The sequence below is a fragment of the Mizuhopecten yessoensis genome, unplaced genomic scaffold (assembly GCF_002113885.1).
Source record: "Mizuhopecten yessoensis strain PY_sf001 unplaced genomic scaffold, ASM211388v2 scaffold8365, whole genome shotgun sequence".
Taxonomy (NCBI): Eukaryota; Metazoa; Mollusca; class Bivalvia; order Pectinida; family Pectinidae; genus Mizuhopecten; species Mizuhopecten yessoensis.
Window position 1 is genome coordinate 351,127 of NW_018407511.1, and position 25,008 is coordinate 376,134.

The 25,008-nt window shown below is 35.8% G+C and overlaps 1 protein-coding gene across 2 annotated transcripts in view; it reads right to left on the bottom strand.

Annotated features, from left to right (window-relative positions):
- The window catches only part of LOC110455716 (mirror-image polydactyly gene 1 protein-like), a 51,191-nt gene that overhangs the window by 22,768 nt on the left and 3,415 nt on the right, over positions 1–25,008 (bottom strand). For both annotated transcript variants that reach the window (XM_021506028.1, XM_021506027.1), the window contains exons 2-5: positions 21,959–22,219; positions 3,810–3,871; positions 2,002–2,618; positions 1,642–1,750 (exon numbers count right to left, since the gene is read on the bottom strand). In XM_021506028.1, coding sequence (XP_021361703.1) covers positions 1,642–1,750; positions 2,002–2,618; positions 3,810–3,871; positions 21,959–22,146 — 976 coding nt within the window. In that variant the 5' untranslated portion in view covers positions 22,147–22,219. The remainder of the gene's footprint in view (positions 1–1,641; positions 1,751–2,001; positions 2,619–3,809; positions 3,872–21,958; positions 22,220–25,008) is intronic.

Here is a 25,008-nt window from a genome sequence, read left to right on the forward strand (position 1 = left end):
TTTCTGCTCAAGTTGGACTCATTGAGATTTTCCAGATCTTGACCGTTTCATTCGCCGATGAATCAAAATTGACAAGATTAACATTGCCTGTGCATATGAATGCATGTCTTCAGATTTGGAAAGAATTAATCAAATACAACTAAGTATGTTGATTATATTCTGGTTTTGTAGTTTATTATGGTACATCACGATGTTGCTGTATAGAAATACCAGCTTACACCACAGCCCTGTATGATGGCCCTCCAATGATGGGCTATATTTTTACATTACGTCAATATGTAGACTTGCACAAGCTCCAATATCAGCCACAATCTATACAGAAATTCACAAGTTTCAATTATTCAAAAAAATGTGTTGATTTAAATATAACGGAACTTGTCTCAAGTACACCTCAATTTTTCATTCCATGAAACTGACCAAAGGAGAATTCAGTCCTTAAGCAGTGCAATTCAAAAGGAAGTTATATAATTGACATAGATTTGTTTACAAACATGTTTCTGGCTCTACATATTCTTTGGCTTGGTTTGTTTGTGTTTTACGTCCTTTTAATAGCTATGGTCATTTAAGGACGTGCCAGGTCTTGATGGTGGAAAAAAGCCGGGTTCCCAAAGAAAAACCACCGACCAACGGCCGTACCTGGCGACTGCCCCACGTAGGTCTCGAACCTGCGACCCTAAGTGCTGGAGGGCTAGTGACAGCAGAATGTCAGACACCTTAACCACTTGGCCACATATTCATATTACTTTAATGTTTTGATGTAGTCATAATGTACATGTGGTCCTAATAAATTTGAGATACACCTAAAACAAGTGAAGGGCAATATCTCTATCAATGATTCCAGTATCAGTGTGCTCAATACTCCTTCACAAATACAGTGTGGTCAAATTATCATTTTTTAGCCCAGTCCCAGGGGTTAGCCCCTCTATTTATATAATTTTGAATCCCTCCCACCTAAAGATGTTTCCAGTCAAATTTGATGACCCCATGGTATTGCATAAGCAAGAGGACAAGAGGCATATTGGGCCTGTATCATTCAACAGTTATTCATCACATATTTTTATCCGTTAACTCATTCACCCCTGAAATTTCATAATGAAATATTCCATCCTTTGAATTGGAAGAGTTCAAATGTCTTCAGGGGTGAATGAGTTAATGTAGGTTGATACAAATATATTCTAAATGATATCAAATGTCATTCATCCGCATCTTATTGATCTTTTTTCTTTTTTTTTAATAACTATACATCTTTCGAATCTTTGGAGGGAAATTTTATCTTATTTTACACATGACCCTTGAAAGGTATCATGATTTTAGGCCTTATGATTATTTCAACAGATTTGTACTCTTTGACATTCAAAGTGGGTCAAGGTCGTCCATTTGAATAAAGTTGATTGCCTTTTATACTGGCATGTTACTTGTCAAATAACATAACCCTAGGCCTCTTAGTTATTCAGCAGAATTTGTTCTAAACATTAAAGTTGACACTGGACCTCAGATGAATAACTTGCCATTGCATCAGATCACTTGCCATTTGTACAGGTGAGCTAACACCATACTAACCAAGCCATCCATAGAATTGCTTCCATATACTGCCTGTAACTTCACCTGATAAATATTGTGGAGTTGGATTACAACACTTACCTGCAGCCTTGCCTGCTTCTGTATCGCAGTGGTGGTCAGCGCTGGACACCTTCAATGATATCTTGGATGTTTCCAGTTCTATTTCCGCATCTGCCAATCTGTCCACCAACTGGGGGGAAAAATAAAAATTAATTTTGTTTTTTGTTTTTTTCACACATTTCAAATTTGATTTTAAACAAAATAAATGCAATATTGTCACTTGTTGAGTAACAAGTATCCATATCTCTGAGCCCTACAAGTATCCATATCTCTGAGGCCTACAAGTATCCATATCTCTGAGCCCTACAAGTATCCAAATCTCTGAGCCCTACAAGTATCCATATCTCTGAGCCCTACAAGTATCCATAACACGTAACCTACCTTTTTATTGCATGCCTTCTCGTGGTCTAGTTCTGCCATCAATAATGCAACCTGTTTTGCTTGATCTTCTGGCCGAGTTGGACTGGACAAATGACCAGCTATGTTGAGTCCACTAGTAAATCTTGCATAGTTGGGGTCACTCATGTAGGGGTTGAAAGGAGGTGATGTGTGATTGTGAAAAGGGGAGGTTCTAAAGGGATAGCTATTGGCCGTGTCCTTGGACTGACCATCTCCAGACGGCCCTGGGGGGTCTCCACTCTCCCCTGTCCCCGGGGAAGAGGACTGTAGATCCCCGACCATCAGCGGGTTGTCGATGTGTTCCCCAGAGGTATTTGCTGACCCCGCTGCACTGGGACTGTATCTCTGTGGTATAAAAGGGGCTGGGGGCCTCATCCCAGGATTGAAGTAACGAGGCGGGGAAAGGAAATTGCCGGGCTGAAAAGAAGCACCCATGTAACTTGACATGTAGGGAGCTACTGGTTGCATGTACATTGATGCTGTAGGCATGCCCATATATGGTAAGTATGGGCGGGGAGGAACAGACTGTCCTGGAGTGGACTGGTTTCCATGGTGAGATTTATCCTTGTCACCTCCTAAAGCTGGTCCATTGTCATAACCTACAACAACAAATGTATCTTTTTATACCTCATCATCTCCAAAAAACTGGGCCATTCTTTTTACTTAAATTCTAACATGACTCGTTTACAATGGATGTTTCTATCAGATATGGGCCATGTTCTAATCTGCGATAGAATCATGGTTCAATCATGGTTAGCCCCGCCCACCACACCTAAGCCATACCCAGCTGTTTCTAACCAAAAGGTATGTATATATAAACCGTGCCATGGGTAGGTTATCCATACTTCACTAATCTTATATAACATTTGATTCTCTGGCCTTCGTGAAAAATTTGGTAAAAATCCCATCACAATTATATTTAAGGAGCAATCTATAAATATTAAATCCCCTTTCCATTTGGTCCAACCACTGTGTCCCCAGGGGGCCACCCCTTCATATGAAACATTTGATTCCCTAGCCAAATTTAACGACTCTTCATGCTAAATTTAGTGAAAACTATGTCAAAACATTCATATACACTGTACACAATATAACATTCTCCTAGCCAAGAGATTCATGTCTAATTAAAGTAAAATCACCTTACATTTATGAAGTTGTCTTTAAACTTTAAAAATATAAACCAATGTTTCTCCTTACAGCCCCAACCCTTGTCTCCAGAGGAGCCACACCCTTCCTTTATTCAAATTAATTATGATTCCCTTGTCAAAAGGCTTCATACCATATTTGGCTGATATCCAAACTACAATTTGTCATTTAGGAAGAGGTTATTAAAAACAAGGGGAGCAAGGGGCCTGTATTGGATACATAGACATCTAGGCAATCATGGCGTTTTAGTATGTACAAATGTATGATTGGGATCTCAACTGTTTCCAAGTTATCACCCAAGATTTATAAAATGTGGTTTAAGTTCTTTCAACCATACAAAAGTAGTATTACTCAAATGTTTCCTCCATTTCATGTATTTGGCCCTCCCCTGACCCCATTCAGGGGTCAGGGATGGGTCTTTCATTTATACATTCATGAATTTCCTTGGCCTGAATTTTTAAAACATTATTTCCCGTGGCCATGGATTAAATACAATGTCAAATAAGGCTCATTGTTTTTTGCAAAATATGATTGTACTGGCTTTAGAAACTGAAACGATCCAGCCACAAGCCTTTATCACTTCACCCATTCAGATAACAGGTAGATAAAAGGACCTATAATAACGACCTTGACCTATGTCCTACCTGATAATGGCGGCTTGTCATCTTGAATAATCTGTCTCTCCAAGTCCTCGATTGTAGAGTTCCTGAAATCAAACAGGAAAATATTGTGATTAAGGATCCCTGTACCACTGCCAAAATCTGTAACTATACATTGGGACCTGTTTTTTTCTGGCATGACTACAGCTTTGATTAATCATTTCTGAAAAGAAAAGCATACTTTGCAGGCTGTTACTGAAAATAAGAGAGATGAAATCAGCGATATATTATCAACAGCAGTGTTCTGTGTGTAAAAATTCAGCGGAGCCAGACTGACTGAGATTTGAACCCTAGACTTCAGATTGTTATATATACTATCTCTCTAACTGATGACTGAGCTACCCAGTCAACAGAATTGATCTGGCCCAACAGTAGGGCTGTCACAATATATCGAAAACAGGTATATCGAAATACACGGGTATATCGTATCGTACCACAATACAGAGATGAAATATTGCTGTATCGCAATATTTTTCAAAAGCATATTTTTATATATCTGCTTGGTGTGCTAACTTTGAAAATTACTGCAACTTCTAACAGATATGTTAATAAGCATAAAGCAGGCTTTTAATAGTTCAAATTTTGTAATCGTTGGTTGGTTGGTTTGACAAAAATTCTTAAATCTATGTAATCCATATTATATATGATTAAGTTTGATAACATTCTGACAACAATTCATTATGAAAATTGAGCACATCCTTCTTTATGAAAATATATCGGGATACGTATCGCAATATATTCATTCTGTATTGCAATATATCGTGATACACTCTTATAGTATTGTGAAACCCCTACCAAACTGTGCTACAGTTATACCCAAAACGAAATTAAAGGAAGATTAATGTATATACAAGAAACCAAAGTGCGGTGGAACAGGAATCCTTAAAGTGAAATACCTTATATCTACAATGATGTAAACTACTTGTCCTGATCAACTGTGTTGTTTACAAGTTCACATACAATTGTCATTGTAAACACTTATCATCCAATATGTACACAAAATCTCCTCATATCTAAATACACATTAAGCCTACTGCACAAAAGGCTCAAAGGGCCTGTATTGCTCACCAGAATATCTATAAGCAACCGTAACAAATTTCCTCATTAAAGCTGACAGAACAAGTTAAAAAGCTTTCAATTGAGATTTTTTTTTTTTTTTTTTCAAAATATTTTTTCTGGTTTTGAGATCTTCCCCATCTCTTCCGGCTATAGTTTCTAAGTAAATGCCGACATTTTAGTTTGTCCTTGCTTGGTAACGAGCAGCGTTCTCGCTGGTTATAAAAAGCGCATTACCTGTCAAACCGGTTATCATTCTACAACTAACCGTCTTGTGATTCAATGCACTGCGCACCCTGTTCAGCAACTGTTATCAATAATCAAACGCACTCACCTTGTGCACTTTATTTTAATTGGTCGCATTTTCTACTATTTCCACTTTTTTTAGATAAATGCTTACTTTGATGTGTTCTATTTTAATTTTATTCAACTGATCTGATACAAAATGTCGGTAAAAAATCGTGAAAGTGTTATATATATGTATAATATAGTAGTGTCACCTTGCGCACACGTAGAACAAATGATAACCGGTTTGACGGGTAAAACGCTTTTTATACCCAGCGATACCCATACTCGTTACCAAGCAAGGACCAAACTAAAATGTCGGCACTTCCTTAGAAACAATACCGGTAGTCGGAAGATATGGGGCAGATCGCAAAACCAAACCAGAAAAAAATGTATATATTTTTTAATCTCAATTGAAAGCTATTTAACTTGCACTGTCAGCTTTAAGATATGAAACATAACAAATATTTTCCCCTTTTGAGCTATGCTTCTCAGTACCATAGGGGACAACACTCTTCCCTTATAACCCAAAAAAAAGATTCCTTGGTCCCGAGGCAGTTTCATAGCAGTAGATTTAAAAACATCATTTCTAAAATTTGGGCATCACCTCTCATTCATTCTAAGGTACAAAAATAGATACCGCAACAAATTATTTGGTTCAAATCTGTATGTATGGGTATGTGGTTGTAGGGTTCTTGTTATTGTGTAGATATAGTTGACCAATCAGAGAGCACTATGCTAATTAATTATGCACGTGTTTTTGCTCGACTTCAAAATTAGCCCCGGTCTCTGTATAATGGAAATGCTGACTAAATTTCATGAAAATGGTATGAAAGTTATCTTGCCAAATTCAAAGTGTGAACCTACAGACAGACAGACAGACAGATGGAAGCATCGATAAATTATAATAATTATGATCTGTCGAATATTTTTGTCAGGTTTATAAAAATAAACGTACTTAAACAAAAAAAATCAACAAATATAATGTGATATTCACAGCAGTTCAATTTGGTTTCACTTAGCAAAATAAACATCAATAACTTAACATTTATAAACTAATTAATATTAGATTAGCGTTATCAACTGTTAGCTAACACCTGAACATTGTTCCAATATTTAAACATGCAGTTCTACGCTTTTGGTAGTCTGCTATAATGGCTGAAGTTTGTGTGTTTGAAGACAGTTCGTTCAGCTCAACTGTGTCATTACAATCACAAGCATGCCTGTATGTCTAGTAAATCTCAGCAAATGGTGATAGCTCACTCTTCAAATATGTCTGGCAGATAATTCCCGTTGATTAAATAATGAACTGGTCATCTTTACCTTAAGCAAACTTTGTGGAGAGGGAGGGAAGTGATGGCAGGTTTACCTTGCTGAGGTATTGGGCCAATATGTACAGTAGTAATAACAATAACATCTCATTTCCCCATACATCACTCCATCCCCCCCCCCCCCCCCCCCCCCTCCTCCTCCTCCCCCACTTATTGTTAACTGCAAAACAATCAATCTACTTTGTATAACTATCCTCAGACTGCTTACACAGTTCAACCAAGTATTTATCCAAGATAAAACTGGCAAATTTACCCACAAAATCTAACATGGCTATAGGGGCGGAGGTGTGTATCCACGATTAACCAGCTTCGTACACCATACAGTAGCTGTCAGCCCCATTGTGTGTTCTAGATAACCACCGTGTTTAAACTAGAGTTTTACAGATTTGTTTTCTCAGATAACTATAATGTGGAATATTTGTCGTATTGTATCTGTTTAAACATTAATCCAGTCAAAACATTGCCCTGAAGATCAGTCACAACATTGTCTGAGCTATGTACGAATTGTCAACAGAAATCAGGGATATATGAATGAATGGATTGCAAATATCAAAACAGTTACAGTTACTCCGGAACAATATCGTGAAGGATTGCAGTCCATCATTAATAATTATATGGCACAGGCCACAGAGTCGAATTGAGACAGAAAACCTCCATTGTGTAAGCTGTTAGTAGGACAGTAACTGATGCTGAGAAGTTTTACTTGGAGTTGTTGCTTTTTGGCGCGTTCCATAAAGTCCTTAATGATATGTCCCTTATTTAAGGAATAGTATATTAATGATAATGACATGGCATATGTAGTTTGAAAGTTTGATGACATGAGTAAATGTTTGTTAAAAAAAAAAAAAAACAGTTTCTAGTAAATATACAGTATCATTACAGTCTCTAATAAATGTGCAACAAGAGAAAGATAAAAGGCACCTGCCAGACAGGGATCTCCTGAACTCTAGATGGAGTCACTCTACCAATTGAACTACCTGGTCGCCAACCATCAACCAAGTCTAGTCCGCTACTTTGCTGCCAAAGACACAACTATTTATAACTCGGGTTCAGATATCTTGATCATTCACCCAGTGTTTGAAACAAAGGTTGGCAAGCTCGCCAATTTTTTAACAGGAGAAAGAGAAATGCAACAGTCAGACCGGGATTCGAACCCTGGACCCTCCAAACTCTAGAAGGATGTTCTACCAATTGAGCTTCCTGGTTGCCAACGATAATACAGTATCATTACAGTTTCAAATAAACATATAGTAATTTAACAGAGCTGGACTGGATTGATAGCTCAATTGGCTAGACTGTCGATGGTAAAGCTCAGAGGGTCCAAGGTTCGAATCTCGGTCTGGACGGGCATTTTCTATCACCTATTTTAAAATTGGCGAGCTTGCCAACACTTTTTTCAAGTACCGGATGATTGCTTGGCAAGAGAATGCCCGAACCTGGGTTGTAAATAGTTGTGTCTTCGGGGGTGAAGACTTAGAAAAATGGAGGAAAGTAGCGGAACTGGACTGGGTCAATTGTCGGTGACCAGATAGCTCAATATGGTAAATGTCAGATTTTGGAAGGTCCCAAGTTCGAATCCCACTCCAGCTGTGCATTTCTCTCAGTTTCTAGTAAATTTATAGCACCGTTGCAGTCTCTTATCAATTAAACAAATAAACAACAAATAGAAAGGAATCAGAAATGATGACTTGACTATTTTATATCTTAAAAACATCATCTAATATTTGTTGAACTATTTGTATGGGGGCATTGATATGGATTTTGTCATGATGGAGATATTGACTAAGGTTTATCTTCTGATCAGGACCTAGATTCATCATTTTGGCCAAAATAAACAGATCGTCTATCACATATTACAGCGCCTGATTAGACACATAATATTTTCAGATTCATTACCACTTAAAGCCAGCTTGATAAGAGAAACATGCAAATAACAATGACCCTCTTTGACCCCATCTCAGTCTGATGGAAGGATCTTGTGTGGAACTCTCCACCCGCGGAGGTTAATTATGGTATGGGTCCAAATTTACCTCTTCAAACAGAACTGAATTACTGTGTATTGACAGAGGAAAAATTGCACAAATTTCATCAAACATAATTGAATAAGTTGATGTTTGCTTTGCGAGATGCCTCTGACAGTTCAAACAGTCTTGCCCAGATCATTTGTCGAATGTTGGACAGACATGGGGGAAGGCTTAACCTGTGGGGAATACTACAAGACTAGCAATCCATTTTAATCACAGACGTTCTACCTCTGCAATGTAAATCTCATTTACTCCGACTCAAGTGCTCCATCCCAGCCAGAAATCCCTTGTAAGTGAAAAAGCTTATTGTTTTTTCCGCATGAGGTAAAAACAAAGACCACAGTCCCGAAGGTGGGTACTTTTAGGGCTGAAGTCACGGACCAACTGATCGTAAAAAGTTATTCTGCTTTTTTTTCCCAATAAAAGGGTCTTACATCCAATGACAATAGGCCTTATACAAATCATGGCATGCAGCCGGACGAGGAAATAGGAGTAGAGACCCATTCAAGATAACGCTTGAAATTACAATAAAGATGAAATGTAAACACAATCCATTCTGGTAGTCACTGAAACATCTAACAATGAATTCAAAAAATCACCATCATTAATTCCCTGCTCTTTAGAATCATTGTACCCAGGAACCTAGCTCAATGATAAAGCTTTAAAAAAATACTTTATGCATTTGTACATCGCGATAGCAGAATCATATTCAGATGGTTTTCATAGCTCTGTCTGTTCCAGACAATCAATACACAGTCGAGTGGATTGGGCCGATTTCAGATTCAAAACACAACCAAGAAATGATATAGTCATTAACGCATGGTGCTGTTCGTGTCGTTAAGATCGGGCCAATAGAGGGCGCTGTTCATGTCTGATGTAGAATTGGCCAGTTAATCACCGAAGACCAGCTTCTCATCAGTAACAGCCATGAAATATGACAAAATGATTGGCGAAATTTATCACGATCGGCTATCCCGGCCACAACTTGGACTTAATTATAACAGAAATAATTCTTGTTTGGCGAGATTAATTAGAAAACATATACTTTAACTAAAAGACACATTGAAAGATTGTGTCCTTTGATGTTATACTTCAACTGGCTGAACAGATGTATAGCGGTTGAGGAAGTAATCGCCACGGTTTGATTAAAATAAATCTTATAAACACAGTGATCATTCAATGTTTGTCAGCTTAGGTAATTTGTTCTGCTATTTAACATTTAATGATGAAACTTGTTTTGATATTACATAGAATGTGAAACATCATGTTTAAATTGAAGTAAATGTATTACTAGCAGTTTTTGAGAAGTTGAAAAATGTGAATTGATTACAGAAAGATGATGCATCTTAGACAATGTATAAAAAGAGATCCCAATAGATCACATGTGAGTTTGTCTCAGGTGACTTAGTAACGAATTTAGAAAATTTTAAAAAGCAAAAGGAATCCCTCTGCATTGGGATGACTTTTGCTACAAGTTTGAACATCAAATCTGTAACAGCGTTTGAGATATCCTACAGAAATGCAAATATGTACATATTCTAAGCATTATTTCCATGGCAGAAAGGTGAAATTACCCTTAAACATCCTTCTAGAATGCAATTGTCTTCTGTGTGAAGTTTGAAGATCCTATATATATACCAATTTTTTAGATATGCTCCTGAAACAATAATGTGCTCTACTATTTCAAGGAAAACATGAAATTTCTTGATATCAGAAACAAAAACAAAAGCACAAAAAGACAAGTGGGAAGTCTGAAGATAAAATCTGTAACAATCGTTGAGATATTCTCTGGAAACAATTGTGAATGGAGAGATGGAGGGACAAACAAAAGGACAAGTTGAAGCCACAAGTACATCTCCCACAAACTCTGTCAAGCAGGGGATCATAATTATATCATTATAGCGAAGAGAATGTCACCTTTCATAATTAGTTTATAAATCTTTGGTCTCTTTTAAACTTTTGTTTGTAGATAAATTTAAAGTTCAGTTTAAAAAGTTCATCATTGTATATTTATTTAATGTTGAACCTGATAATCCTTAGGGGATGACTTTTATGAGGGTCTATATAAAAGGAACCCAGTCAGGTTTAGATGTATATAGTCAACTGCTTAATAACTGAACTACTCAGTAGTGAAGCGGACTTAAAACTAGTCAAACAAACAAACAAGCTCAGTTCTAACAGAAACAGGCTTTAACTCACTCACCCCTTAAATTTCATAATGAACTATGCCAACCTTTGAATTGGAAGAGTTCAAATGTGTTTACAGGGGTGAATGAGTTAAGGATTCCTGTTCCACTGCAGGCAAAACACTAGAGAGTTCCATTGAATTACTTTGTATGTAGAGTAACCTCCCTTATTACCTTTTGGCTATAACTGCAGTGCAATTAGGCCGAGGCACTTCCGCTGACTAGGTACACGCAGCTCACTTGGTAAAAGCGATGGTATAATAATGTCACGTCCAGGGTTCGAATCCAGGTCTGGCCCCACAGAATATTTACAATCAGAGCACTATTTTTGAATACACATACAGTTTGTTTATTTAATCTACAGGTATACTATTTTCCATAAAAGTTATGATTTTCTTTTTAGAAATTATTCATCAAAGCTATCGTAATGCTGGAAAAATTAGTCTCCAAATCGTTTTGAATATTTTTGGCATTGGTACAGGGATCCTTAACCCCAATCAATAATCAATCAATGAACTCATTCACCCCTGAAAATTCATAATGAACAATTCCAACCTTTGAATTGGAAGAGTTCTAATGTATCTTCAGGGGTGAATGAGTTAAAGGCATACACTCACCACAATCCTGTCTTTATTTCAGCATATATATTTCCTTGAAGTAACAAAATATTTTTCTCATCACTGCCTTATACTCTCGCCCCCGAAATCTTCACCCCCTAATACTCACTTAACACTCATTAGAACAGCAGCCAGTCAACAGGAGAAAGTGGTTCAAGTAAGGGACAGAAGTGTTATATTAATAACTTTACCCTCAAGGTCAAACGAGGCAGAGTAATCTAGGGATGAACAACAAGCACCTGCATAATACTGTCACTTATCACTAACGTCAGTCGGATTGGACTATACATGGTGGCCTGTGTAAGATTAGTGTTACCTTGCATGATAAACATTCCCTATATGGAAAGTTAAAAACAAGCAGACACATAAATGCTGACTAAAGGATAGGGTTAGGCAATAGATACACCATATATATATGTAGTAGGATGAGGAAAAGTGATAAAGAAAGTGCTGTCGCTGGGGCTCGAACCCGCAACCCTTGGCTCTCCAGACCGATTGAGCTAAAGGGAAATTCCCTACAGTTGACGCTTGTAAGGCAACCTAATCAATACACATCTTTGACATTATTCCCCCCTTTTTTCGAACACCAACCCAGGTCCTTTGACTCCCCACCAAGGGTACTACCTTGAACGGGGAGGGACAACAGCAACAGTTTGTAGTAAGACGAGGAATAGTGATAAAGATAATGCCGTCGCTGGGGCTCGAACCTGTGAGATCCTTGGCCCTCCAGCCCAAAAACTCTACCACTGAGCTAAAGGAAAATTCCCTACAACTGACGCTTGTAAGGCAACCTAATTAATCCACATCTTTTACATATATATCAACCTTTTAATTAGACATTTAAAAGGGCCTCAAAAATTATTATCATACCAAATTAATACAGAGTAAGATAATCCAACACTCTCCGACACGTTGGGGCAGCTGGAAAGGTTAGCACAATCATTTAGTAGGAAGCTGTCTATGACAATATTAGAATTGAACAGGATATCGCACGGACAGCTCTGCTCACTTTCAGTCTTTCGTCCCTTTCAGAACCTTCAGTGTTATACTATATACCTCCTACTTGCTCCCTATCTTATCTCATCTACTGAATGACCTAAAGTCTCTCAGACCTGTTAAATGAATAAACAAGATGCCCTGTGTCTGTAAATGACTCTTTTTTCTACAAAGTTACATGCAAACTTTGATAAAGAAGAAATTATACACTGACAAAAATAACATTTTGATTTGACCTCTGACCACAATTTGTGAACCAGAAATTTACCAGTGACAGTTCGGAATTTTTTGGATGGTACTCCACATACTGTTAAATGATGGTTTATATAGGTAAGAAAATATTTTAATTAAAGATAAATTTTGAATGTTTTAATAAAAATAAAATCATTAAATTAATTCAATTAAAATTTCATTAAAAAATTTAATAGATGGAAATATTTTCATGAGTTGCTCAACATGAAAATGTTAACAGTAACAGGTGAAGATGTCAAGTAGCTATAGTAAAACATGTATTAGAAAAATACAAAGAGTAAATCAGAATTTATATAAGACTTCAATCAAGGATGTAAAGACAGATGGATAAAACTGTATGTATTATCATATTATATCCTACAGCAATAACAAAACATAATGGGTAATATCAGTTTAATTCACTTGGATCATTTGATTTTATAATGTTAAACTTCAATATTTTAAGTAAAGATTAATAAAAAATAAATTAGTAAAAATAAATTCATTGAACTAGTTTAATTAAAAAATTCATTGACTATTATAATTAATGAAAATATTTTCATCAGTTACTTAACAAGAAAATGGTAGCATAGTAACAGATGTCAAGTAGCTATAGTAATACATGTATTAGAAAAATACCAATAGTATATCAGAATTTATACTATGACTTGAAACAAATATGTAACTTCAATCAAATATCTTGCTCAGCTCAAATTAATCTTTAGGCAAAGTGGATTATTTTACAACGTCACTACACACAGGCACTGATCGGCAAGTTTTATTTAGGAGTCGGAAAGCGCAATATGTAGGATTACTTAATATGTTACCATGGCACCCTTATCTAGGTCCTTCATGTTGATTGCCATTCTGTCATTACATATACAACGGAAATCCATTCAAGGAAGGATTTTACTTTCCAATCAGGCTGCTATCGTTGACGACTGGATTACGGAACAATATTGTAGGGCTCTAAGGCCGTCAGTGCTCACCCTAAAAGTGTTTGTTTCCCATCAATTCATTTTAATTAAAATCCACTCTTAGTGAATAGCCTACTGCCAACCATCTGTTAAATTGGCCCACACTGGACAACCAATGTTTTCCTTTGGTGTGATATTCATTGTATACCAAATATACACAGTAAAACCTTATTATACTGCCTACTTTTGTCCAGAGAAATTTTGGCATTGTAAAGGAGTTTGACAATAAATTGAGGGAAACAATAAAGGAATTCATACAAAAAAGAGGAAAGGGGACCCTGAAATATGATGGCACTAAGGGAGGTGGCAAATGAAACGAGGGGCAGTATATCAAGTTTGTATTGTACTGTATATTGCTTTCATAATTACTGTGGATGCATAGTATATAAGAAAAGCTAAAGATTCAATGATTATCAAGTCGTTAAAACCAACTTTAAATGGTTTGGTTTATGTTCTACATCCTATTAACAGCTAAGGTCATTTAAGGATGCTAGGTTTTGGTGGTGGAGGAAAGCCAGAGTACCTGGAGAAAAAACACTGACCTGCGACCAGTACCTGGCAACTGTCCCACATAGACCTCAACCCATGAACCCAGTGGTGAAGGCAACTTTAATTATTTTTAGTATACATGTATGTAAAATTATTTAGAACCAAAATCACGTTTCTTATCATTACCATATGGTTGAGCGCATTCAGAGGTTATTAGGGTATTTCAAGTAACCTAGAAATGTAAACAAGTCCCAGTGCTGGCTTTGTTATCTACTGTAATAGGCCAATCATTCGTTAGTGAATCAACAATTGAATGACACTATAGGGGAAACATATTTAATTCATTCACCCCTGATATTTCATAATGAAATATTCCAACCTTTGAATTGGAAGAGTTCAAATACGTCTTCAGGGGTAAATGAGTTAAGCTGTAAGTATGAACAGGAACTCTTGAAGAATCCCATTTGTATGATGTTGGTGACATCATAACATCTGCTATATTTTTACTTTGACTGTTGTACATTTGTAAACAAAATCACTCTCCTGAAGAACTGTAATACAGTGAAAGGCCCTTGAGACAGTATACTAGAGTATGAAATAGTATACTAGGGTATGAAATAGTATACTAGGATATGAAATAGTATACAAGAGTATGAAATAGTATACCAGGGTATGAAAAAGTATACTAGGGTATGAAATAGTATACTAGAGTATGAAATAGTATACTAGGAAATGAAATAGTATACTAGGGTATGAAATAGTATACTAGAGTATGAAATAGTATACTAGAGTATGAAATAGTATACTAGAGTATGAAATAGTATACTAGGGTATGAAATACTATACTAGGGTATGAAATAGTATATCAGAGTATGAAATAGTATACTAGGGTATGAAATAGTATACTAGAGTGTGTAGTATACTAGAGTATGAAATAGTATACTTGGGTATGAAATAGTATACTAGGGTATGAAATGGTATACTATTTCATACCCTTGTATACTTTTTCATACCCTAGTATACTATTTCATTCCCTAGTATACTATTTCATACTCTAGTATACTTTTTCATACCCTAGTATACTATTTCATCCCCTAGTATACTATTTCATACCCTAGTATACCATTTCATATCCTAGTATACAATTTCATACCCTAGTATACTATTTCATACCCAAGTATACTATTTCATACTCTAGTATACTATTTCATCCCCTAGTATACTATTTCATCCCCTAGTATACTATTTCATCCCCTAGTATACTATTTCATACCCTAGTATACTATTACATACCCTAGTATACTATTTCATACCCTAGTATTCTATTTCATATCCTAGTATACTATTTCATATCCTAGTATACTATTTCATACCCTAGTATACTATTTGATACTCTGATATACTATTTCATACCCTAGTATAGTATTTCATTCCCTAGTATACTATTTCATACTCTAGTATACTACACACTCTAGTATACTATTTCATACCCTAGTATACTATTTCATGCTCTAGTATACTATTTCATACCCTAGTATACTATTACATACCCTAGTATACTATTTCATACCCTAGTATTCCATTTCATATCCTAGTATACCATTTCATACCCTAGTATACTATTTCATACCCAAGTATACTATTTCATACTCTAGTATACTACATACTCTAATATTCTATTTCATACTCTAGTATACTATTTCATACCCTGGTATACTATTTCATCCCCTAGTATACTATTTCATACCCTAGTATACCATTTCATATCCTAGTATACCGTTTCATACCCTAGTATACTATTTCATACTCTAATATACTATTTCATCCCCTAGTATACTATTTCATACCCTAGTATTCTATTTCATATCCTAGTATACTAGGATATGAAATAGTATACTAGAGTATGAAATAGTATACTTGGGTATGAAATAGTATACTAGGGTATGAAATAGTATGCTAGAGTATGTAGTATACTAGAGTATGAAATAGGATACTAGAGTATGAAATAGAATAATAGAGTATGTAGTATACTAGAGTATGAAATAGGATACTAGAGTATGAAATAGTAAACTAGGGTATGAAATACTATACTAGGGTATGAAATAGTATATCAGAGTATGAAATAGTATACGAGGGGATGAAATAGTATACTAGAGTATGTAGTATACTAGAGTATGAAATAGGATACTAGAGTATGAAATAGTATACTAGGGTATGAAACGGTATACTAGGATATGAAATGGTATACTAGGGTATGAAATAGTATACTAGGGTATGAAATAGTATACTAGAGTATGAAATAGTATACTAGGGTATGAAATGGTATACTAGGATATGAAATGGTATACTAGGGTATGAAATAGTATACTAGGGTATGAAATAGTATACTAGGGTATGAAAAAGTATACAAGGGTATGAAATAGTATACTAGGATATGAAATAGTATACTAGGATATGAAATAGAATACTAGGGTATGAAATAGTATACTAGGGTATGAAATAGTATACTAGGGGATGAAATAGTATACTAGAGTATGAAATAGTATACTAGGGTATGAAATAGTATACTTGAGTACAACTTTGATATCGGACAGTGATATTTTCATGTGTTTGACAAAAATTATGTAGAATTTGAGGAAAAAACTGGTTGGTCTATCGTGTTAGTTATTTTCACAAGTCTATCTACCCCTACTGCACCAAATCCTCAATTAATGTCAGAGCTGGGAAATCTTGCATATGAATTATCAAACTCTGACATCAATTAATTTCTGGAAATTAAGAGTTCATGCTAAGATAGAAATCTTAACAGTTTAAATGTGCATAACCCAAACCTCCCTAAAACTCCCCAAGATATGGTAACCGGTTTATTTCCACCCTTAGTCAGGTTAGTACCAAACCTTAACCCTTTCACCCCTATGTAACTTAAATAAACTCTACCATGCATTGATCTGGATAAGTCCATTATGGTCTACACATGTACACCGCCCTCTAACATAGTGCCTGTTGGGGAGGAATTTCCTTATCATGAATTGATTCAAATATCGAACACAAAAGCTCATAAATATCAAAATAAGATTTACAAACTTTACAGAATTAATGTGATTAAGCTGAATATTAATATTGCCAACATTATAAAAATTGGATGATCACAAAAGTTAAACGGTGTCAGATTATTTCACATGACCTATATAATTATACCTTGTCAATATCTATGACTCAAAGACCTGATGTGAAAAGTGACATCATCAAAAAAAAAAAAAAAAAAAAACTATCATAATTTTATTAAAAAGGGGGCGGAACTGAACACACCTTCAGCGCTTCTCCATTGACAATTTATCACAAATCTTACATTATGAAATTATAAGTGGGACAAGGAAAAAGAAATCCATAATCTTGATATTCAGTCAATAAGAAGCGTTTCTTTTCTGGTATTGCTTAACGTTTTTTGTATGAGACTTCGTGCCTGGTACTCCGTAACATAACTTTCAAATTTCAACCATCAGATTTTTTTTCATTACGAATCCCACAAAACATTTGATTGTACTTGGACAGACAATCAGTATTTCAAAAGGGTTGTATAATTTCTCCAAACATGAATGACTGATACTAGTCAGAAATTCGGTAATTCAAAGTTAAGTTATAGAGAAACAAAGAAAGCTAGGTTCGTATAGAAACGTAAAGGATGTACATTGTACTGAGTGGCAAAGTCACCTTACTAGCATATCCTTCAGGCCAAATGCAAAAAATCTTGTGTTTCCGCTAACCCAACCTTCCCCAGATTTTTGTGCCTACCCTAAATTTGTATGGGCATTTAGTGATATGCACTGTTAAAGTCAGAACTCCTGCTCTACATAAGCACAGAAAAATATTTTCCAAAATGAAAAAAATTGCCTACCTACCTACCCTATTTTCTCTAAAAAAATGAAAGCAGAAACACAGGCAAATTTGTTTGTTTGACCTTAATTAGCTCAGCTGTAGAGAACCTTACTAGAAAGTCTGGGATCACAGGTTCCATCCCCAGCAAACACACATATTCTTTCAACTACTTCCTATCACATACTGGTGCCGTTGAGGCGTTAATTGAAGCCTTGGCGGGGAGAAAAACAATTTGAGTTGTGGTTGTCTGCAAGGATGAAGACATGGATTGGAAAATTGGGGAAGTAGTGTAAAGGATGTGCATTGTACATACCGGTAGTGTCAAAGTTGCATTACTACCTTCGAGCCTTCGACTAAAGGGAATTTCCTTTTTATCTCAGTGGGAGGGTATCCAACTAGAAAGTCTGAGGTCGTGGATTCGATCCCCAACAAATGCACATATTCTTTTCGCTACTTCCTTCCTATTACAGAAATACTCCGAACTCCCACTCTCCTAAAGCAGTCAGATGTGATCATTAATGATTGATGATCACCAAAAATTGATAAGGTGTAGAACTTGATGTCGCCATACTTGGTGTAAGTCCAAACTAAATCTGTGGAGTGGTTTGTGAGATAGTATGGGGAAAGCACCAACAAAGCAATTACTATGTAACAGGAACGGAAAAATGCACAGCCAGAACGGGGTTGGAACCCGGGACCCTCCAAACTGTAGACGAAGGCTCCACCAACTGAGCTACCTGGTCGCCAATGATGGAACCCGTCCAGTTCTGCTACACCTATATACCCCCATTACTTTGTTTAGTTTGCAGTGGCAATGAAATTTGGTTCGTGCCAGAGTGTTATGAAATCCTGGCCATGGTGTTCCAAAGTTCTTTCCTGAGTGTAAAAGGTGTTGGGTAAGCTAGAATGACATTACATTTAAAGTTAAATTGGCCAGGGAGGTATTAAATCTAAGACAGGGTGTCACAACGTTCTGGTCAGGGCTTGATATGAACCATTGTTACAAAGTCTTGATCATGATGTACAGATGGCACAGGAATCTTAAAATTCAAACCGTTTTTTTGTCATCTAAATTTAATTGTCATCCTCATTAAAAGATCACATCATGAAAATCAACTAAAATTTTCTTGTATTCAATTTTGATTAAAATTGTTCAATATACAAAATATTTAAAATATCACAAGAAATTTTATTAAACCATAGCATATCATTAATATTTTTGTAGATAATGTTAAGTGAAATATTATCAACTGTCCAGATTTACTAGTCCTGGCAAAATAATGATCGAAGGGAGGTAACTCTAGCTAATGTCTCTCTTCAAAAATTAGTAAAAAATACTTTATATATGGTGTCACATATTTTGTTTGTTTGTTAAGGATTTAATGACTTAAATTGACATGAACCTAGGGACATACTGCAGAAAAAGTAGGAACCTAAGAAATGAAATATATCAACAAGCTACACAAAAAAGGATAAGTACATTCATATAAAAACATGTTATATGATGCAGACTGTGTGATGTTGTTTTTATCTCAAGTGTTCTTGCTTGTTTCCTTTTTTCTGCTAAATATTACCATACATCTGATGATTTTTGAACCCACAGTAGGGAGATTTGTGTTTTGTAGTAGGAAGATTGAATTTTAAGTAGGGAGATTTTTTCGCAGCATCACAGCGTAACATCGTTTCATTAATAATCATCGATTTTTACCATATTTTTAAGGAAAAGAACACCATGTATGTCTTCAAATCTTGTTATTATAAATCATGGGTAATAAGTATAATTATGATATCTTCTGATAATTATCATAATAAAAATTATTTAAAATCATAATGTAAATTACAATTAAGTAGAAAATATCTGTAGGACATCAATGCCCCTTTGACACTGTGGTTGACCTATAAATAGTAATAGTGACCTTGGCATTGACCTTGGGACCCTGAAATACAAACTCATCAGAGGTATTATCTGACTCATACTTAATCTTTGTATAAACTTTGATGACAATCTAATAAGAATTAAATGAAGTTGGTTTATAGTCATGACAATAAATTAGGATGATGAGAGATGGGATGTGAAACAACACGAGGGAACGGAATGAGTAACATTATATACATCAACTAACCAACCAACCAACCAGCTAACCCATAAACATCCTCGATATCCAGGGGTTATGCTCACTTACGTCCTCTGCACCCCTGGAATATTTCATAGCAAAATCAAAGGCTCTGTGTGCACCACCTTGTGGAAAAGACAGGAAGACTAGTTTGATCCTTTTAATGTACATCAAAAAAATCTTGCGGTCAACTAACAGTAAAATTGACTGGCTTTGAATTCGGCTGTGGCTCTTCTGTAATCTTCAGGCTTTTTTACCCCAGACCAATCAAATTGCTTACCATGTGCCTTCGATTTCGTCATGACACATGACAGCGGTTCAGAGAACTAGAGTGAGCGTAACCCCTGGAGTATTAAGGATGGCCCATAGAAACAAAGTCTTTGTCGGTATGTTATGAATATTGCACTGATGATGGAAATTGGTCTTGCTGTATGTCTATTCGTCTAAGTGTACTTATCTATAGCAAAAGCTAAGCTAAAAATTAACTTTATTATGGGCGCTGCTAAAAAAAACTTGGAAGAAACTACATGTAGGTGAACAAATTGCTTCAAAATGAACTTGCATATTTTATTCTGAAACTATTGTGTTTAGATCCAACTAAATCACCGATGAAGGTGGAGGTATGTGAGGGCATGTTAATAAATATGTATATTTAAAAAAAAAATATCGGTGCAGAGTGTAATTTCTGATGTTCCCAAATTTAGCAGTGCTCATGTTGGAACTCAAACATGTATATAATCCTATGGGTATTGTAATGTAATGAATTGTTATAATGTAATGTAATGTTTTGTCTCTGGTCTTAATGTAATTGTTTACATGAAAATCAATAAACAAAATTGAAATGTAAAAAAAAAAAGGATGGCCCATAGAAGGCAAAGCATCAAAAATAACAGTTAATCGAGTCAAAGTGCTCTTTAACAACACAAACCATACCGTTTATTCGTGTGACACCTCGATAAGGTTAAGTGTTTCCAAATAAACTAGATTGTTGAAGTATATCCAGTATATCCCATTTATTTATACTCTGCACAACTGGCTTTTATTTCTGTATGAGCTTCAGTGCCTGTATGTCCTAAAATGTCTCTAATAATCAAATTTATTTGAAATTTACTTAATTGCCTCGTTTATTAAAATTATCTTTTACTTCTATAGTTTCCAGACATCTTTATATCAGCACTTGTTTCATGTGTTTTGTTAAAACAACCCGTCAACACTAAGTTCATCTGTTCTTTGTCTAGTCGCTACCTTCATCAAAACAGGGGAAACCCTGCATTAACAGTTTTAGCGTTTCAGTACTTTGATCAGATATTATTGCCCATGTTGAGATTTGGCCCCAGACACTGCTCAAAGTTAAATTTGCTAAAATTTGCTAAATTTATTAGAATTTTTTTTTACACTGCTGGTCAACATATTATATCCAAGTAGCATATATATAACAAAAAAACTTAATTATGATTCTTGGGAAAATGTTTCTTCAATGTTTTAAAGTTTCTGTACAATATCATCTGTTATTTCATAGTTTAAGTGACTTTAACCCTTTCACCACTGTAGACCGTAATGGACTCATCCGGTCCATATCAATGCATGGTAGAGTCTACTAAAGTAACATAGGGGTTAAAGGGTTAATAAAGATTCCGTACAATGTGTTCCATCATCTCATGGTTTGAATGACCTGTTGACAGCTATAACAATTTTGTACAATATTTTTTTACAAAGTGATACTGGAAATTTTCGCCCAGTCAAACTTTTTGCCCTCAGCAGGTAAAATCCCTATTTGGCCAGTTTTAATTTCACCCTTCACATTTATTTACAATGCATAAAATGTTGTTTACTAATGTTCTCCCTCATTATGATAAATTTGCCCTCATCATGGAGAGCAAAAATATCAAAAATTAAACTGCAGCAAAAATTTCCTGGTATACATCGTTAACATTGATAATGATTTTACTGACCTTGCGGCAGCCATGTTTTGACCAGAAGCAGCTAGTACGCCATCAGTTGTTTCAGCCTCCACCTGGTTCTCCTTGACCTCTTCTATCTGCTCTTCCACTTGCGACTTTGACTTTAGTGGGTCAGTTTTATTAGAACGTGGCAGTCGATGGCGGAGTTCATCATTCACCTCCCCCTCATCATTATACATATCAACAAGGTAGGCATGAAGTCTCTCCTCTGCAGCCTCTCGCCGCTTCCTCTCCACTTCAATTTCCTTTTCCCTAAAATGTTCATGTTAATGTTTGAAAATTCTCAGAAATAAAAACAAAGAGAGTGGAACAAATAGATATATCCCCATCCCCTTCAAAGAGATATCTTTGACCCTTTAAATTTGACTAATGACAACATATAACCAATCAGTCTTGATCAACGACAAGTTGACAACTAAAATCTCATCAGATGCAGACCTCACGTTAAATTGGTCGTTAATGAGATATGCCATACACAATTTTATAGCAAAGAAGTGGTAAGTTACCTTTAATCTTTTTACCTTAACTAGTACTAACGACCACTAACTTTTATTCGGGTGCGGAACTCAATATTACTATACCATGGTGCAAATATAAACTAAATCTGCAAATTGATTTATAAGAATATGTTGTATACAAGTGTTATACCTCAAAAGGGGTCAAGTGATCATGACCTTTAACCTTTTAACCTTGGCCAACAACCACCAATATGTATTCAAATGTTAACTCAATGTTACCATACCATGACCTTACTGGTGAGTACTAAATGGAATCTTATGGTACAGTAAAATACTTGCTTTGTTTGACTTTCTCCACTTTCAAACTCAATTCTTAAATAGGTTTTTTTCTTTCTTTGTATTTCTACTGATTATATAATTTTTTACATGATGGCTGTCTCTCCTGGTGATCCTGAGGACGGCCATAATCTTTTAGCTAAAATTGTGTATGATTATAAAATAGATATACCCCAAAACCTCTATACCCACAGGCCAACCTGACATAACACTTCTTCCTTCCTCAACAAAATCAACTAAAACTGATGCAGCAAATTAAAACAAGATGAAGACTGAAGAGGAAGGAAAGGAGGGTGGGACTAAATAAAGCATTATTATGGCAGTAACTGTTCTTCAAATTAAATGAGGCTGTGGGGTAGTCCAGTTCACCATTTTGCATCGAGAAAAACCTTCCTGATTGTTAAAAGCACTTTGATCATTTATACCTGACCCATGCCCCCAAGACTTTTCCAAACTCTGACTGGAAACAGTTTTGAGTAGAAGCCAGGATGGCATACAGACATTTCAGAACTCTACATCATTTTGGTATTTTTGTGAAACCTTTCGGTACATACCCAATGTTATTTCAATATTTTGCAGGACTAACCTTTTAAGCTTTCTGCTTTGTTGCTTTTTTATTTATTTATTTTTTGTTTCTTGTGTATTGCTGATTTTACATGCAAGGTTCTTCAGAATTTGCCATCGGTACAAATAGTATTAGAAATATTCTATTGTTGGGTACCAAGTCTAGTGGGTACCAAAATGTCTAGAGTTTGGCTTGTAGTAAATCTCAACATCTGAATTTCCTCAAATGGGCACTTAATTATCAAGCTTGGTCTCTAGAACTGCCTCCAAAGCCAGATCATTTCTGGATCTCCCAGAAAGGAAAAGAAAACAGAAAAGGATCCCTCAATAATCAGTTTGGGCACAACCCTGTATACACGTACCTAATTGTATTGTTTATCGAATTATGTTAAAGAATGTTTCCTTTTTTAGTTCCTAATGTTTAACATCTCTCCGCCGCAGCTATAATAACAAAGCACTGTATGACCCACATGTAGGTGTATAAAGAAACTTCAGATAATGTGACATTTCGTAGCAATTAATTAAATTTGCGTGCATTTCGAAGAATTGCGCGTAATATTTGTCCTATACATTGTAGGTACGTGAAGATCGTATTAGGGCGAGTAATTCGTGCGATTTGGTATTGACCAATGAGGTTGGAGCATGTGTGTGGGGTAGGACACGGGTGGTTGTTATTGTGTCATTCTAGCTTCGGACGTAGACGCAACGTAAAAGTTTTTAATATTGAATTTAAATATATTTCATATATGGAATGTTATGTGCATGAATACATTGAGAATATATGGGAATCGTATTTATGTTTGATGTATAGAAACCCCAGCAAAACAAAAAACGAAAACCTGAAGCACAGACGGGCTGGTACACCTCCTGCTTCCTAAAAGGAGTGCAGGTTGGGTGGCGCGCTTGGATTTTGTAGATAAATACGATTTGCAATGAGAGGGAGAGATTGTGGGTTGTGGAGAGAATTTGTCAAAATTGTATCGAAACGTCTTTATCGCATCAAATGCAATTATAATAAATGCCTGTTCTGTCGTTCCATCAGCCGAGTAGCTACCTGCATATATCATGGTTGTTGTTTGTTTAATACGAGATGAAGTATATAGAGGACTTGGGTTGCAAGAGAGACTGACATGCCATAAGTCCAGTGAACTATTTCTATTAAAACATCTGCCTTATTATTGACTAAATTAACATCCCTATGCATGCATATATAGCTAATGTACATTATTTTCAAATTATATATCTGAATTCCGACTTTTTATTGGGGACTTTGAATGTGACTTATCAAGGAGTTGGAATTGTAATGTATGCTTGTTTTTACCTGTATTTGTACCAAATGTGTGTTACCTGTATTGTTACGTGTACAGGATTGCGTCTTATTTTACTGAGTGAAAGTCACTATTATGACGTTAACGCCGGCGCAGAATATTATTGGGTACCCACATAATAGGTCGCACTATTCCTAAACGCTGTTGTCAATATTGCCTATGCTAATAAATGTTGGAAACGATCAGTTCAGTGTTGGTATATATTTTGTCACACTACAGACTCCAAGGATATAAAACGTACGTCACTTTACACTAGAACCAGGAAGGAGGAAGGACAACGGTGGAGGACTAAGGACGTGAACCGTTACAGTAATTAATTAAGAGTGACTTTATAGCAACTTTTTTGGTGGGGGGG